The sequence below is a fragment of the Budorcas taxicolor genome, chromosome 1, assembly GCF_023091745.1.
Source record: "Budorcas taxicolor isolate Tak-1 chromosome 1, Takin1.1, whole genome shotgun sequence".
NCBI classification, from domain to species: Eukaryota; Metazoa; Chordata; class Mammalia; order Artiodactyla; family Bovidae; genus Budorcas; species Budorcas taxicolor.
Window position 1 is genome coordinate 204,469,026 of NC_068910.1, and position 12,874 is coordinate 204,481,899.

General features: G+C 40.6%; 1 protein-coding gene across 1 annotated transcript in view; it reads right to left on the minus strand.

Annotated features, from left to right (window-relative positions):
• The window catches only part of DSCAM (DS cell adhesion molecule), a 678,525-nt gene that overhangs the window by 297,168 nt on the left and 368,483 nt on the right, over positions 1-12,874 (minus strand). The window contains exons 7-8 of the mRNA XM_052645681.1: positions 11,796-12,092; positions 10,784-11,059 (exon numbers count right to left, since the gene is read on the minus strand). Of these exons, the coding sequence (XP_052501641.1) occupies positions 10,784-11,059; positions 11,796-12,092 (573 nt within the window). The remainder of the gene's footprint in view (positions 1-10,783; positions 11,060-11,795; positions 12,093-12,874) is intronic.

Sequence of the window (12,874 nt, forward strand, 5' to 3'; positions counted from 1 at the left end):
CAGACAATCTGGAAAAATTTGAGTACAGTTGAAGGCCAGGTTGAGTATCACATGGGATGCTGGTGTACATGAACCTTAAGTTATTTATATTCCTAAGGTTCTATCCTTGTATCATCTTTTCATATATATGTAGGCATACATTTTGGAGAAGGCAATGGCATCCCACTCCAGTGCTCTTGCCTGGAAAATCCCATGGACAGAGGAGCCTGGAAGGCTGCAGTCCATGGAGTCGTGAAGAGTCGGACACGACTGAGTGACTTCACTTTCACTTTTCACTTTCATGTATTGGAGAAGGAAATGGCAACCCACTCCAGTGTTCTTGCCTGGAGAATCTCAGGGACAGGGGAGCCTGGTGAGCTGCCGTCTATGGGGTCGCACAGAGTCGGACACAACTGAAGCGACTTAGCAGCAGCAGCAGCAGCAGGCATACATTTTATATACTTATTTATGTCCATCTACAAATGAATATCCAAAATGCTTATAATACAAAATGAAAATAATATAAAAAAGCTTATACAAGATTTTAGCACATACAAATACTTTATAATATCTTTACATTTATAAATAAATGTAATACACACAAATATTTATGTCACATATTACATGTAAATAAACTACAAAATTCTGTTAAACTTGAATATTTTGACAATTACTTGTGTCTGTGGAAGTCCATATTGAATGACTTTGAATAATTGAGAGTTGTTCTTTCTGATTTAAAATGTTATCAAAGCATTATCACTTAAACACTCTCAAAGTCTTTTTTCTGAGTGTGTGTATGTGTGCACATACATATGTATAAACTTACAGAGAGACTATGTGTAAAGCAAAGAAAGTATAAGTAATTTTCTTGTCATTTTTTTTCCTTTTATCTCTACTTAAGTCTCCCCTTGAAGTTCTCACATCTAACTGGCATAGCAAGTGTTGCAAAACATTATTTCTCCTACAATTTTAACTTCAACTGGGTAAAAATTTGCATTCTTTGACTTCATAGAAAATTAAAAATGTGTTCTTTTTCTTTTCCTTTACTTAGAGGAAAGCAATTTGAGATATTATTTGTTAAAAAAAAAAAAAAAGAAGAAGTGTTTCCCTAAATAAAGAGAAGTACCCAGCTTCATTTTCCAGAATGGAAGAAAAAAATTTCAGAGCAAACTACCTCCAGGACAAACCTGTTTGAATCAAGCACTCCGGATAAGTGTGGAGCTCAATTTTGACATCCCAACCAAAGTAAAGAACTTCTCTTCTGTGGAAGCTTGAGAGCATGAATCCTCAAGTTAGATGAATAAACACAGCCACTTAAGTTAAGGGCTTCCTTGGTAGCTGAGTTGGTAAAGAATCCACCTGCAATAAGGGCCTGGATTCGATCTCTGGGTTGGGATGATCCCCTGGAGAAGGGAACGACTACCCACTCCAGTATTCTGGCCTGGAGAATCCCATGTACTGTCCACGAGGTAGCAAAGAGTCGGACATAACTGAGCGACTTTCACTTTTCACTTTTAAGCACATTAAAAATTGAGTGCTTCTTTGGTAGTTTAAAAAGGGGGATGGTGAAAATTCCCACTTAATCGGGCTTCTTTTGCCACACTAAGATGTTACATTAACAAAGAGAACTTAAGTTTCCATTTGAAATCATAAATTACCACAACAGTGTTACATACTCACTATATTTTCCCTATGTTTCCACATCAGATCTATTCTCTCTTGTATTATTCACAATAGAAACTACACACTCTCTAAGTAGTTGCTGAAAATCAATATAAGAGTTTTGCAAATGACTAAAATTTATGGTCACACAAGACCCTAGCAAATAAGCCCTTAAATGAAACATTGGCCAATGGTAAATGAGGAATCGAAAAGAGAAAAATGACCCCGAAACGTTGTTGTTTTCTATGAATAACATTATAAATGACTGCAGTAGCCAGAGAGAGAAGAATGGAAGAAAGCATAAGTGACAAAGAGGGAGAGGCTTTTCTTCCCTGAGAGGGTTGGGTTTGGAAGCTGCTGGAGCTTGATGGTTCTCTGGCTGGAATGGCAAATGAGCAAACGTCAGTCACAAAGTGTGCCATCCAAGGCTATTTCTGCGGACACAGCAGCAGCTCTGCCTGGGCCAAGTGACAGTAGCTGTCAGGAGGCTTTGAATAATGCTGTCCTTAGACTATGCTCCTGGCTGTTCACTGAGAGATGGGGGAGGGCAGACCCATTCTCAGCACCATTTTTAATGGGGCATTCATTTCCCCAACTGCACCAACAGCAGCTGTGTGAGATGACTAGAGTCACAAAGCAGAGAAGACACAGCCTATGACCAAAACCTGCAGTGAAATCAGATCAGATCTTCAGGCCAGATCCTATAGAAGAGTGTGTCTGGTAGGCAACAGAACAAAGAGGTCGCTACCATGAGTTGGAAAGGCTGCAAGTGACACCAGCTTCTTCCATCAATGTGAATGAAGCAGGGCACGACAAAAATCTGTCTCAAATAACAACTGGAAAATGCTACAACTATAAATAAAATAAAATATCAAGGATTAAATACTGTGACTGCTTTTGCTGCATTTCTGCCATCTCCATTTTACCTCATTATAGTTTATTCACTCAGTCATGTCCAACAGGGAGGCATACCAGGCCTCCCTGTCCATCACCAACTCCCAGAGTTTACTCAAACTCATGTCCATTGAGTCAGCGATGCCATCCAGCCATCTCATCCTCTGTCGTCCCCTTCTCCAACCTTCAGTCTTTCCTAGCATCAGGATCTTTTCAAATGAGTCAGTTCTTTGCATCAAGTGGCCAAAGTATTGGAGTTTCAGCTTCAGCATCAGTTCTTCCAACCAATATTCAGGACTGATTTCCTTTAAAATGGACTGGTTGGATCTCCTGGTAGTCCAAAGGAATCTCAAGAGCCTTCTCCAACACCACTTCAAAAGGATCAATTCTTTGGCACTCAGCTTTATTTATATTCCAACTCTGACATCCATACGTGACCACTGGAAAAAATCACAGCTTTGACTAGATGGACCTCTGTTGGCAAAGTAATGCCTCTGCTTATTAATATGCTGTCTAGGTTGGTTATAAAGTTTTTCCTAAGGAGCAAGCGTCTTTTATTTCAAGGCTGCAGTCACCATCTGCAGTGATTTTGGACCCCCAAAAATAAAGTCTGACACTGTTTCCACTGTTTCCCCATCTATTTCCCATGAAGTGATGGGACCGGATGCCATGATCTTCATTTTCTGAATGTTGAGCATTAAGCTCTCCTCTTTCACTTTCATCAAGAGGCTTTTTAGTTCCTCTTCATTTTCTGCCATAAGGCTGGTGTCATCTGCATATCTGAGATTATTGATTTTTCTCCCAGCAATCTTGATTCCAGCTTGTGCTTCTTCCAGCCCAGTGTTTCTCATGATGTACTCTGCATATAAGTTAAATAAGCAGGGTGATAATATACAGCCTCAACATACTCTTTTTCCTATTTGGAACCAGTCTGTTGTTCCATGTCCAGTTCTAAGTGTTGCTTCCTGACCTGCATATAGGTTTCTCAAGAGGTAGGTCAGGTGGTCTGGTATTCCCATATCTTGAAGAACTTTCCAGAGTTTATTGTGATCCACACAGTCAAAGGCTTTGGCACAGTCAATAAAGCAGAAATAGATGTTTTTCTGGAACTTTCTTGCTTTTTCCATGATCCAGTGGATATTGGCATTTTGATCTCTGGTTCCTCTGCCTTTTCTAATACCAGCTTGAACATCTGGAAGTTCACAGTTCACATATTGCTGAAGCTTACCTTGAAGAATTTTGAGCATTACTTTACTAGCGTGTGAGATGAGTGTAATTGTGCGGTAGTTTGAGTATTCTTTGGCATTGCCTCTCTTTGGGATTGGAATGAAAACTGACCTTTTCCAGTCCTGTGGCCACTGCTGAGTTTTCCAAATTTGCTGACATATTGAGTGCAGCACTTTCACAGCATCATCTTTTAGGATTTGAAATAGCTCAACTGGAATTCCATCACCTCCACTAGCTTTGTTGTTAGTGATGCTTTCTAAGGCCCACTTGACTTCACATTCCAGGATGTCTGGCTCTAGGTGAGTGATCAAACCATCATGATTATCTGGGTCATGAAGATCTTTTTTGTACAGTTTTTCTGTGTATTCTTGCCACCTCTTCTTAATATCTTCTGCTTCTGTTGGGTCCCTGCCTTTTCTGTCCTTTGTTGAGCCCATGTTTGTATGAAATGTTCCCTTGGTATCTCTGATTTTCTTGAAGAGATCTCTAGTCTTTCCTATTCTGTTCTTTTCCTCTATTTCTTTGCATTGATCACTGAAGGCTTTCTTATCTCTTCTTGCTATTCTTTGGAACTCTGCATTCAGATGCTTATATCTTTCCTTTTCTCCTTTGCTTTTCACTTCTCTTCTTTTCACAGCTATTTGTAAGGCCTCCCCAGACAGCCATTTTGCCTTTTTGCATTTCTTTTCCATGGGATCACCTTGATCCCTGTCTCCTGTACAATGTCACGAACCTCTGTCCATAGTTCATCAGGCACTCTGTCTATCAGATCTAGTCCCTTAAATCTAGTTCTCCCTTTGACTGTAAAATCATAAGGGATTTGATGTAGGTCATGCCTTGAGAAACCTGTATGTAGGTCAGGAAGCAATAGTTAGAACTGGACATGGAACAACAGACTGGTTCCAAATAGGACAAGGAGTCCATCAAGGCTGTATATTGTCACCCTGCTTATTTAACTTCTGTGAAGAGTACATCATGAGAAACACTGGGCTGGAAGAAGCACAAGCTGGAATCAAGACTGCCAGGAGAAATATCAATAACCTCAGATAAGCAGATGTGAAGAGGAACTAAAAAGCCTCTTGAAGAGAGTGAAAGAGGAGAGTGAAAAAGTTGGCTTAAAGCTCAACATTCAGAAAACAAATATCATGGCATCCGGTCCCATCACTCCATGGGAAATAGATGGGGAAACAGTGGAAACAGTGTCAGACTTTATTTTTCTGGGCTCCAAAATCACTACAGATGGTGACTGCAGCCATGAAATTAAAAGACGCTTACTCCTTGGAAGGAAGGTTATGACCAACCTAGATAGCATATTCAAAAGCAGAGACATTACTTTGCCGACTAAGGTCCGTCTAGTCAAGGCTATGGTTTTTCCAGTGGTCATGTATGGATGTGAGAGTTGGACTGTGAAAAAAGCTGAGTGCCAAAGAATTGATGCTTTTGAACTGTGGTGTTGGAGAAGACTCTTGAGAGTCCCTTGGACTGCAAGGAGATCCAACCAGTCCATTCTGAAGGAGCTCAACCCTGGAATTTCTTTGGAAGGTATGATGCTAAAGCTGAAACTCCAGTACTTTGGCCACCTCATGCGAAGAGTTGACTCATTGGAAAAGACTCTGATGCTGGGAGGGATTGGGGGCAGGAGGAGAACAGGACAACTGAGGATGAGATGGCTGGGTGGCATCACTGACTCAATGGACGTGAGTCTGAGGGAACTCCGGGGGTTGGTGATGGACAGGGAGGCCTGGCGTGCTGCGATTCATGGGGTGGCAAAGAGTAGCACACGACTGTGCAACCAAACTGAATTGAACTGAACAGAATGGTCTAGTGGTTTCCCTTACTTTCTTCAATTTAAGTCTGACATTGGAAATAAGGAGTTCATGATCTGAGCCACAGTCAGCTCCCAGTCTTGTTTTTGCTGACTGTTTAGAGCTTTTCCATCTTTTGCTGCAAAGAATACAATCAATCTGATTTCGGTGTTGACCATCTGGTGATGTCCATGTGTAGAGTCTTCTCTTGTGTTGTTGGAAGAGGGTATTTGCTATGACCAGTGCATTCTCTTAGCAAAACTGTATTAACTCTATTATATTCTTTGCAGCCAAAGATGGAGAAGTTCTATACAGCCAGCAAAAACATGACTGGGAGCTGACTGTGGCTCACATCATGAAGCCCTTATTGCCAAATTCAGGCTGAAATTGAAGAAAGTGGAGAAAACCGCTAGACCATTCAGGTATGACCTAAATCAAATCCCTTATGACTGTACGGTGGTAGTGAGAAATAGATTTAAGGGATTAGGTCTGATAGGCAGAGTGCCTGATGAACTATGGATGGAGGTTCGTAACACTGTACAGGAGGCAGGGATCAAGACCATCCCCAAGAAAAAGAAATACAAAAAGCAAAATGGTTGTCTGAGGAGGCCTTTCAAATAGCGTGAAAAGAAGAGAAGTAAAAGGCAAAGGAGAAAAGAAAAGATGTACTCATATCAGCCCACTCACCAAACCCATATTTCAAAGTCCCCCCAGTCAGAATTCAAAATCATGGTCCACAGACATGTGACCCTACACCTTTCTCTTCATAAGACTTTCCCAAGCCATGACCATTTCAGACTCCCTCTCTTCACTTTTCCATCATCCAGGCTAGAACTTCTGGAGTCATTTCTGGTTCTTACTCACCCTCCCTCACCAAATCCATTTCTTCTCTTTCATCACTTCAATTTAATTAATTATCTTTCTCTCTTAAATTAGGTGCCCCATATCACATGCCCCTTACTTCTAAAATAATATTCTTTCTCAGCTTTTAAAATAGGTTTCTTTCTAGGTTTTTTGACTTAATGTCTCCTCACATTAATCCTAGCTTCCCACTGCAATGTGAATTACTTTTCGGTAACACACTGTGGAGTGCTAACTGGAAAGTAGAGATGTGTATTCGAGTCTTGAATACATTACCAGGCAACTCTGAGCAAGTTCCCTGCTCTCTCCTATTCTCTTTCTCTGCTGATGTTTTATCTACATTACAGAGTCACTGTGAGTATTAATTAAGGTTACAATTATAAAAGTGTTTTGTAAATGACAAAGTTTTACATAAATACAAATAGAAGGTGACATTTTTACCTAGCAGCCAATTAACTTTCTGGCAGTGTTGGTCCCTAGCAATTAGAACACTCAATTAGGCACTGTTCAAGTTCAATATGGCACCTAAAATGGGGCAAGAAAAGCTTTGAAATGTGTTAAATATAACACTACTTGTTAAATTGAAATGGAGTGAAAGAAGGGATTCTGACTTAAATTTCTCCCTGCATGTTTGAAGGCAGCAAAATTGTGGAGGTTTAGCCGCTTAGTCGTGTCCAACTCTGTGGACCATGGACTGTTGCCCACCAGGCTCCTTTGTCCACAGGATTCTCTAGGCAAGAATACTGGAGTGGGTTGCCATTTCCTTCTCCAGGAGATCCTCCCAAACCAGGGATTGAACCTGGGTCACCTACACTGGCAGGTGGATTCTTTATCACTGAGCCAGCAGTGAAGCCCCAAGCTTCTTGTTAATGTATTTTAGAACTTAAGTCTCAGGCATTATTAATGATTAATGCTATTTATATTGGTTTTTGAGGTTTTTAAAATTGTTTTTCCAATCATATGATACAATTTAAATGAAGGAAGGAAAAAAGCAAAAAAAAAGATATGATTGAAAAACAGTATTGCTTCCAGTGTCATCTAAACACACACACACATTCACAGCCACATACTGACTCACACACACACTACTCTATTCAGTGTTAGAGGAGAACCTCTGGGACGTAAGATAAAAATGGTTTGGTTTACACTTTTCAGCATTATTAGTGGAAACAACGGGGCCCATTTCCAAATGAAGCCAAATTTTTAGGTATCATATTTGCTCCTCTAAAATTATCTGAATACAATAATATTCACCGTGCAGTTTAACTGCAAAGGTAATGGAGCTGTATATACATGAATAAAATGAGAAAGACTCTTCCAGTCCTGATCTACAGGGAAAGTCAGAAACCTCAGTCTTTTCCTGTAATTCAGTTGATTCCTTATCTCTCTCTTATCATAACTCATCATAATTGAAAAGAGCAAAGGCTACTAGTTTTTAAAAGCTTTGATGGACTACAAACCTGACCACTGGAGTGTGATTTAATTTACATATTTCATCTCAAAACATTTTAAAATTCCTATTTAAATGCTCAGAAGTTAATTTGGTTACAACCTTTCCACTGACATCTGAAGAAAGGCTAAAATCATTAATTTACTAACTGTAACCAAATGCTGAAAGTCAGATATCATCTTAAGCAAGAAAAGCAAGTGGTATCTTGAATTATTTTAAATATCTTTGTGAGAGGGCAATGAACGTGAATATGACTACTTCTAAGAAGTAAGCCCTAGGTTGACATAAAGGAAACCAGAATTTATTATTTTTTCCCTGGGAAGCCCTAAGAGGTATAAGCAGGCTTCATCATTTTATTTGTCTACACAAAAATAAAATTCAATAAAAGTGGGATATACTGTAGTATTAATAGACAGAATTGTATTTAGTTTAGACATTGCTCCCTGAAATATAAGAAAGCATGTTTTGAAGCAACAATAAACAAAAAGTATAAAGGCAAGAGGAGAAAGAGGTAGCAGAGAATGAGATGGTTAGATAGCATCACCTGCTCAATGAACATGAATTTGACCAAACTCAGGAAGAGAGTGAAATACAGGGAAGCCTGGGATGCTGCAGTCCAAGAGGTCCCAAGTCAGATGTGGCTTAGTGATTGGACAACAAGAACATATACTCTCTCCTCGGCCACATGTTCCATCACTCAGCCGTAGCCGACTCTTTGCAACCCTATAGACTATAGCCCTCCAGGTTCCTCTGTCCGTCAGATTCTCCAGGCAAGAATACTGGAGTGAGTTGCCATTTCCTCCTAGAGGGGATCTTCCTGATCCAGGGACTGAACCTGCATCTCCTGAGTCTCCTGCACTGGCAGGCAGGTTCTTTACCACTGAGCCACCTGGGAATACCCCTCTGCCCAGACATGTGCACAAAATGTTAACTTATGATGAATGAATACCAGTGGGACACAGATTTCTTTAGCAAGTTTTACATTCCCAGCTTCTCGGTAAGCCCATTGTTTAAAGTCTTTCTAATAAAATTTTTGTTAGTGTGTGATATTTTCCTATGGCAGGGTCCATGGGCACATCTACTTTGTCATCTACTCTGCTGTCATTAGAGACAGCCAGAAATGACTCTGGCTTTGATCATTTGGCTGTGGTAAAGTTTCATAGAGTCCCCTGAAGTGCAAGGAGATCAAACCAGTCAATCCTAAAGGAAATCAACTCTGAATACCCATTGAAAGGACTGATGCTGAAGTCGAAGCTCCAATAATTTGGCCACCTGGTGTGAACAGCCAACTCATTGGAAAAGACCCTCATGCTCTGAAAGACGGAAGACAGGAGGAGAAGGATGACAGAGAATGAAACAGTTGCATGGCATCACCGACTCAATGGACGTTGAGTCTGAGCAAACTCTAGGAGAGGGTGAAGGCAGGGAGACCTGGAGTGCTGTAGTCCGTGGGGTTGCAAAGAGTCAAACAAGACTGAGTGACTAAACACCAACAAAGTTTGATAGTTGTCTTTGGTTTTACATCATCTTTATTGGGAGGGCATTCTGCTTCTTGTCTCCCTGATCTGATTGTCACAGCTCACAGCCTCCTTCCATCTGGCCCGCCCCTGCATCCTCCCTATCAACATTCTTTGTTTCGTTTCTTTTTATCCCTGGGGTTGGTTTCTTCTGGGGAAAATTCTTAGCTATCAAATAGGACTTATTTTCTAAGGTATTGACCTGCTGGATATAGAGTAGATATTCCATTCATCATGGGTCAAGAAATAAATCACAAAACGAAGTTTCCTGCAGCTATGACCAATCTGGCTTGCCAAGAATTTCTAATGATTTGAGAAAACTCTTAAGATATGCAGTTGTTTAAAAATTCAAAATTATTCATGTGCAGGTGTATGTACATGTATTAATATAAATACATTACACTGTTGTTTTTGTTCAGTCGCCAAGTCACATTTGAATGTTTGTGAACTCCATGGACTGTAATTCACCAGGTTCCTCTGTCCATGGGATTCTCCAGGCAAGAATACTGGAGTGGGTTGTCATTTCCTTCTCCAAGGGATCTTCCTGGACCAGGGATCAAACCCATGTCTCCTGCATTGGCAGGTAGATTCTTTACCACGGAGACACAAGGGAAACCATATGTTGCACAACATACACCAAATAATACATTACATATGTGAGACTGCGTGTGTGTATGAGAATTTATAGGTGTCCCTAAATAGATAAACTAACAGGATTTGTGAAAAAAGATGGCTGGGGAGGACCATAAAAAACCTATGAAGTTTTGCAGCCAAGACACTAAAAGACAGTTGTTGGTACCTAGGGAGGTAACTGGGCAGCTCAGACATGCACCTTAACCGCATGACAAGGAGGTTGGTGTTGAGTTGCATGATCACCAAAATTCATCCTGATGGTTAGATTTCATGACTGTCCACATCATGATGTCATGATGTAAAGAAAAATATAAAAGTCTAGAAAATTTTCTGTGGGGTTGTCCATTCATTTCATTCCTATGTTTTTGCTTTGATCTGCTCATTTATTTTGTGTGAAGTCTTTACGCATTGCACAAAATCTCTTCCAGGTGGATTCTAAAAGAACTTACTTTTAGGAGACTGTAGAAAAACAAAGCTAAGTGTTTTATAATGATTTGTCAGACAACTAGATATGATGTGTTTTTTTCTATGATATTATAAAAACACACATCCTCTGGAAAACCAAGCCAAAAATTCATGTGGAAAGAAGACTATCTTAACCATCAGTCCGGTGAGGATGCACTGGCGAAGAGAACAGAACGTCTAATACACTTTATCATTCTTCATTCTGAACATGCAGGTTTTCAGATTATTTCACTCTTAGTGGACAAACTTAGCAATGGTGACTTGGGTGGGGACAGAGGGCACAGCCTTACCTTTGACTGTCACGTGGACACTCTGGCTGGTGGAGAGTTGGGGCTGGACTAGCACGTTGCAGGTGTACTCCCCTTCATCAACTTCCTTCTGCACATCAGAGAGTTTTAGGGTTCCATTATTCTCAAATGCCACTTGGCGGTGGTTGAAAGGAAGCAGATTTGAGTTCTTGTACCATTTGATGGAGTAATACGGATAGCCAATCACACGACAGTGAATGTATGTGTCCCGTCCCGCTATTGCTGTGATATTTTTCATTGGTCGAATGCTTGCAGGCCCTGGAGAGACACAGAGAAACTCTTGAAAATAATTTAAGGGTACATTTTATGTGTGGAAATGAGTACACTTTTCCTTGAGTTTAAAAATGTATTTGTTTTCATGTAAGGACATCTTTTTCAATTCAGCAATTTTTTTCTGCATTTGGCATTTTCCACGAAGAAGGTTTTTTTTTCTTTTCCTTTTCATTTCATTGCCTTCCAATGAATTGAACGAGTGCTAATTATCAACTACTTCTATTTAAAACATTTTGAATTATAGGCTAAAAGGCAATTTAATCAATAAAAAGTAAAAAGCTGCACTGAACAATCATATTCAGCTGGTGAGACACTGTTAGCAATTCAGCTGTTTAACTCTCTCTCTGTAAAATAGATTGTGAGGATGGAGGTTATGCCATGTTGCACTATGAATGTAAGTTAAGTACCACGTACATGAAGAATGTCGTAGAACAGAAGAGGAGGAAGGAGAGAGCATGCAGAGCATAAACCAGGAAAAGAAAGCTCCAGAGGACGAGTTTAAGAGTAAAACAAGAGAACAAGCTGACTAAGGAAACCAAAATGCCATTTCCAACAGTGATCCGGTCACTGCCATTCCTCAGTGGGAAGCAAGAGGGCAGGAGACAAGGAAGCGACATTAATCCGGTCTGGCATTCCAAGACTGGGCTCGGTGCATGCAGAAACCTCCTTCTCCGCTACAATGAGTCATGTGTGTTTTTTGAGGAGTTGATTCGACAAGCACCTCTTACGTTTATTCGAGCCTGGTAGAGGACGACGCCCGCCGAGTTGTTGGCCGTGCAGCGATAGACACCCCCGTCGCGGACCTGAGAGCTGGAGATGTTCAGGTAGCTGACCACGTTGCCCTCCGACGTGATCATCTGGCTGATGCGGTGGCTGCCGCCCTTGAGGATGGGGTCGTCGTCCAGGGTCCACGTGATCGTGGGCAGTGGCGTTCCCTTCACGTTGCACATCAGGGACACGGCCTCGGCCGGACTCACCACCTTCTCACTAAAGGCGGAAATGATTTTGGGAGTTCCATCTGCAGGAAGACAAACCACGCACGGAAGTGGCACATATGCATAATTAAAGGACTTCCGAGTATGTCTATTGGATGATTAGAGGGTGGGTGGAGTGGCTATCAAACGCCCCTCAAAAGACTGGTTTTATTGATAAAGCTAAGTTCCACGTAGGACAACACTTCAGTTTCAAAATAAGTAAATGGAGACTTTAGCTAGCTTTAATCTCTCTCTCCTCTATTTCTTGATTGTCATAATCATGCAACTCAGATGTTCATGATAGAGAATGTCATCTCCCAAGAAGTTTATAATTCAGAACTGTTAGGTCCCCACCCAAAGTTGTAAACAGAGGAAATTCACCCACCTCCATGGCTACTTTAGCTTTCTACTTCCTCCCACTCCCAGTTAATTAGGGATTGCTCAATGGGGAATGGTTTAGAAGAAGAAAGAACTAAGACATTGATTATTTCTCTGTCATTTTCTCATAAGGAATCATCTTTTATAGTTTTAATGATAAATAATGATAACTGAATGTGAATTTTCATGAAGGCCCTGTGTAAAAGCTATATCAAGTTGGACCCTTTCAGTATTATTAAATGTCTCCATAAGTATCTTTTCTTTCTTTTGTAAAAATGTTATTTTACTGAAGCATAGTTGATTTATTAGTTTCTGCTCTACAGCAAAGTGATTCAGTTATACATACATATGTTATTTTTCAGATTCTTTTCCATTGTTGCTTATCACAGGATACTGAGTATAGTTCCCGGGGCTATACAGTAGGACTTCACTGTTTATCCATCCTATT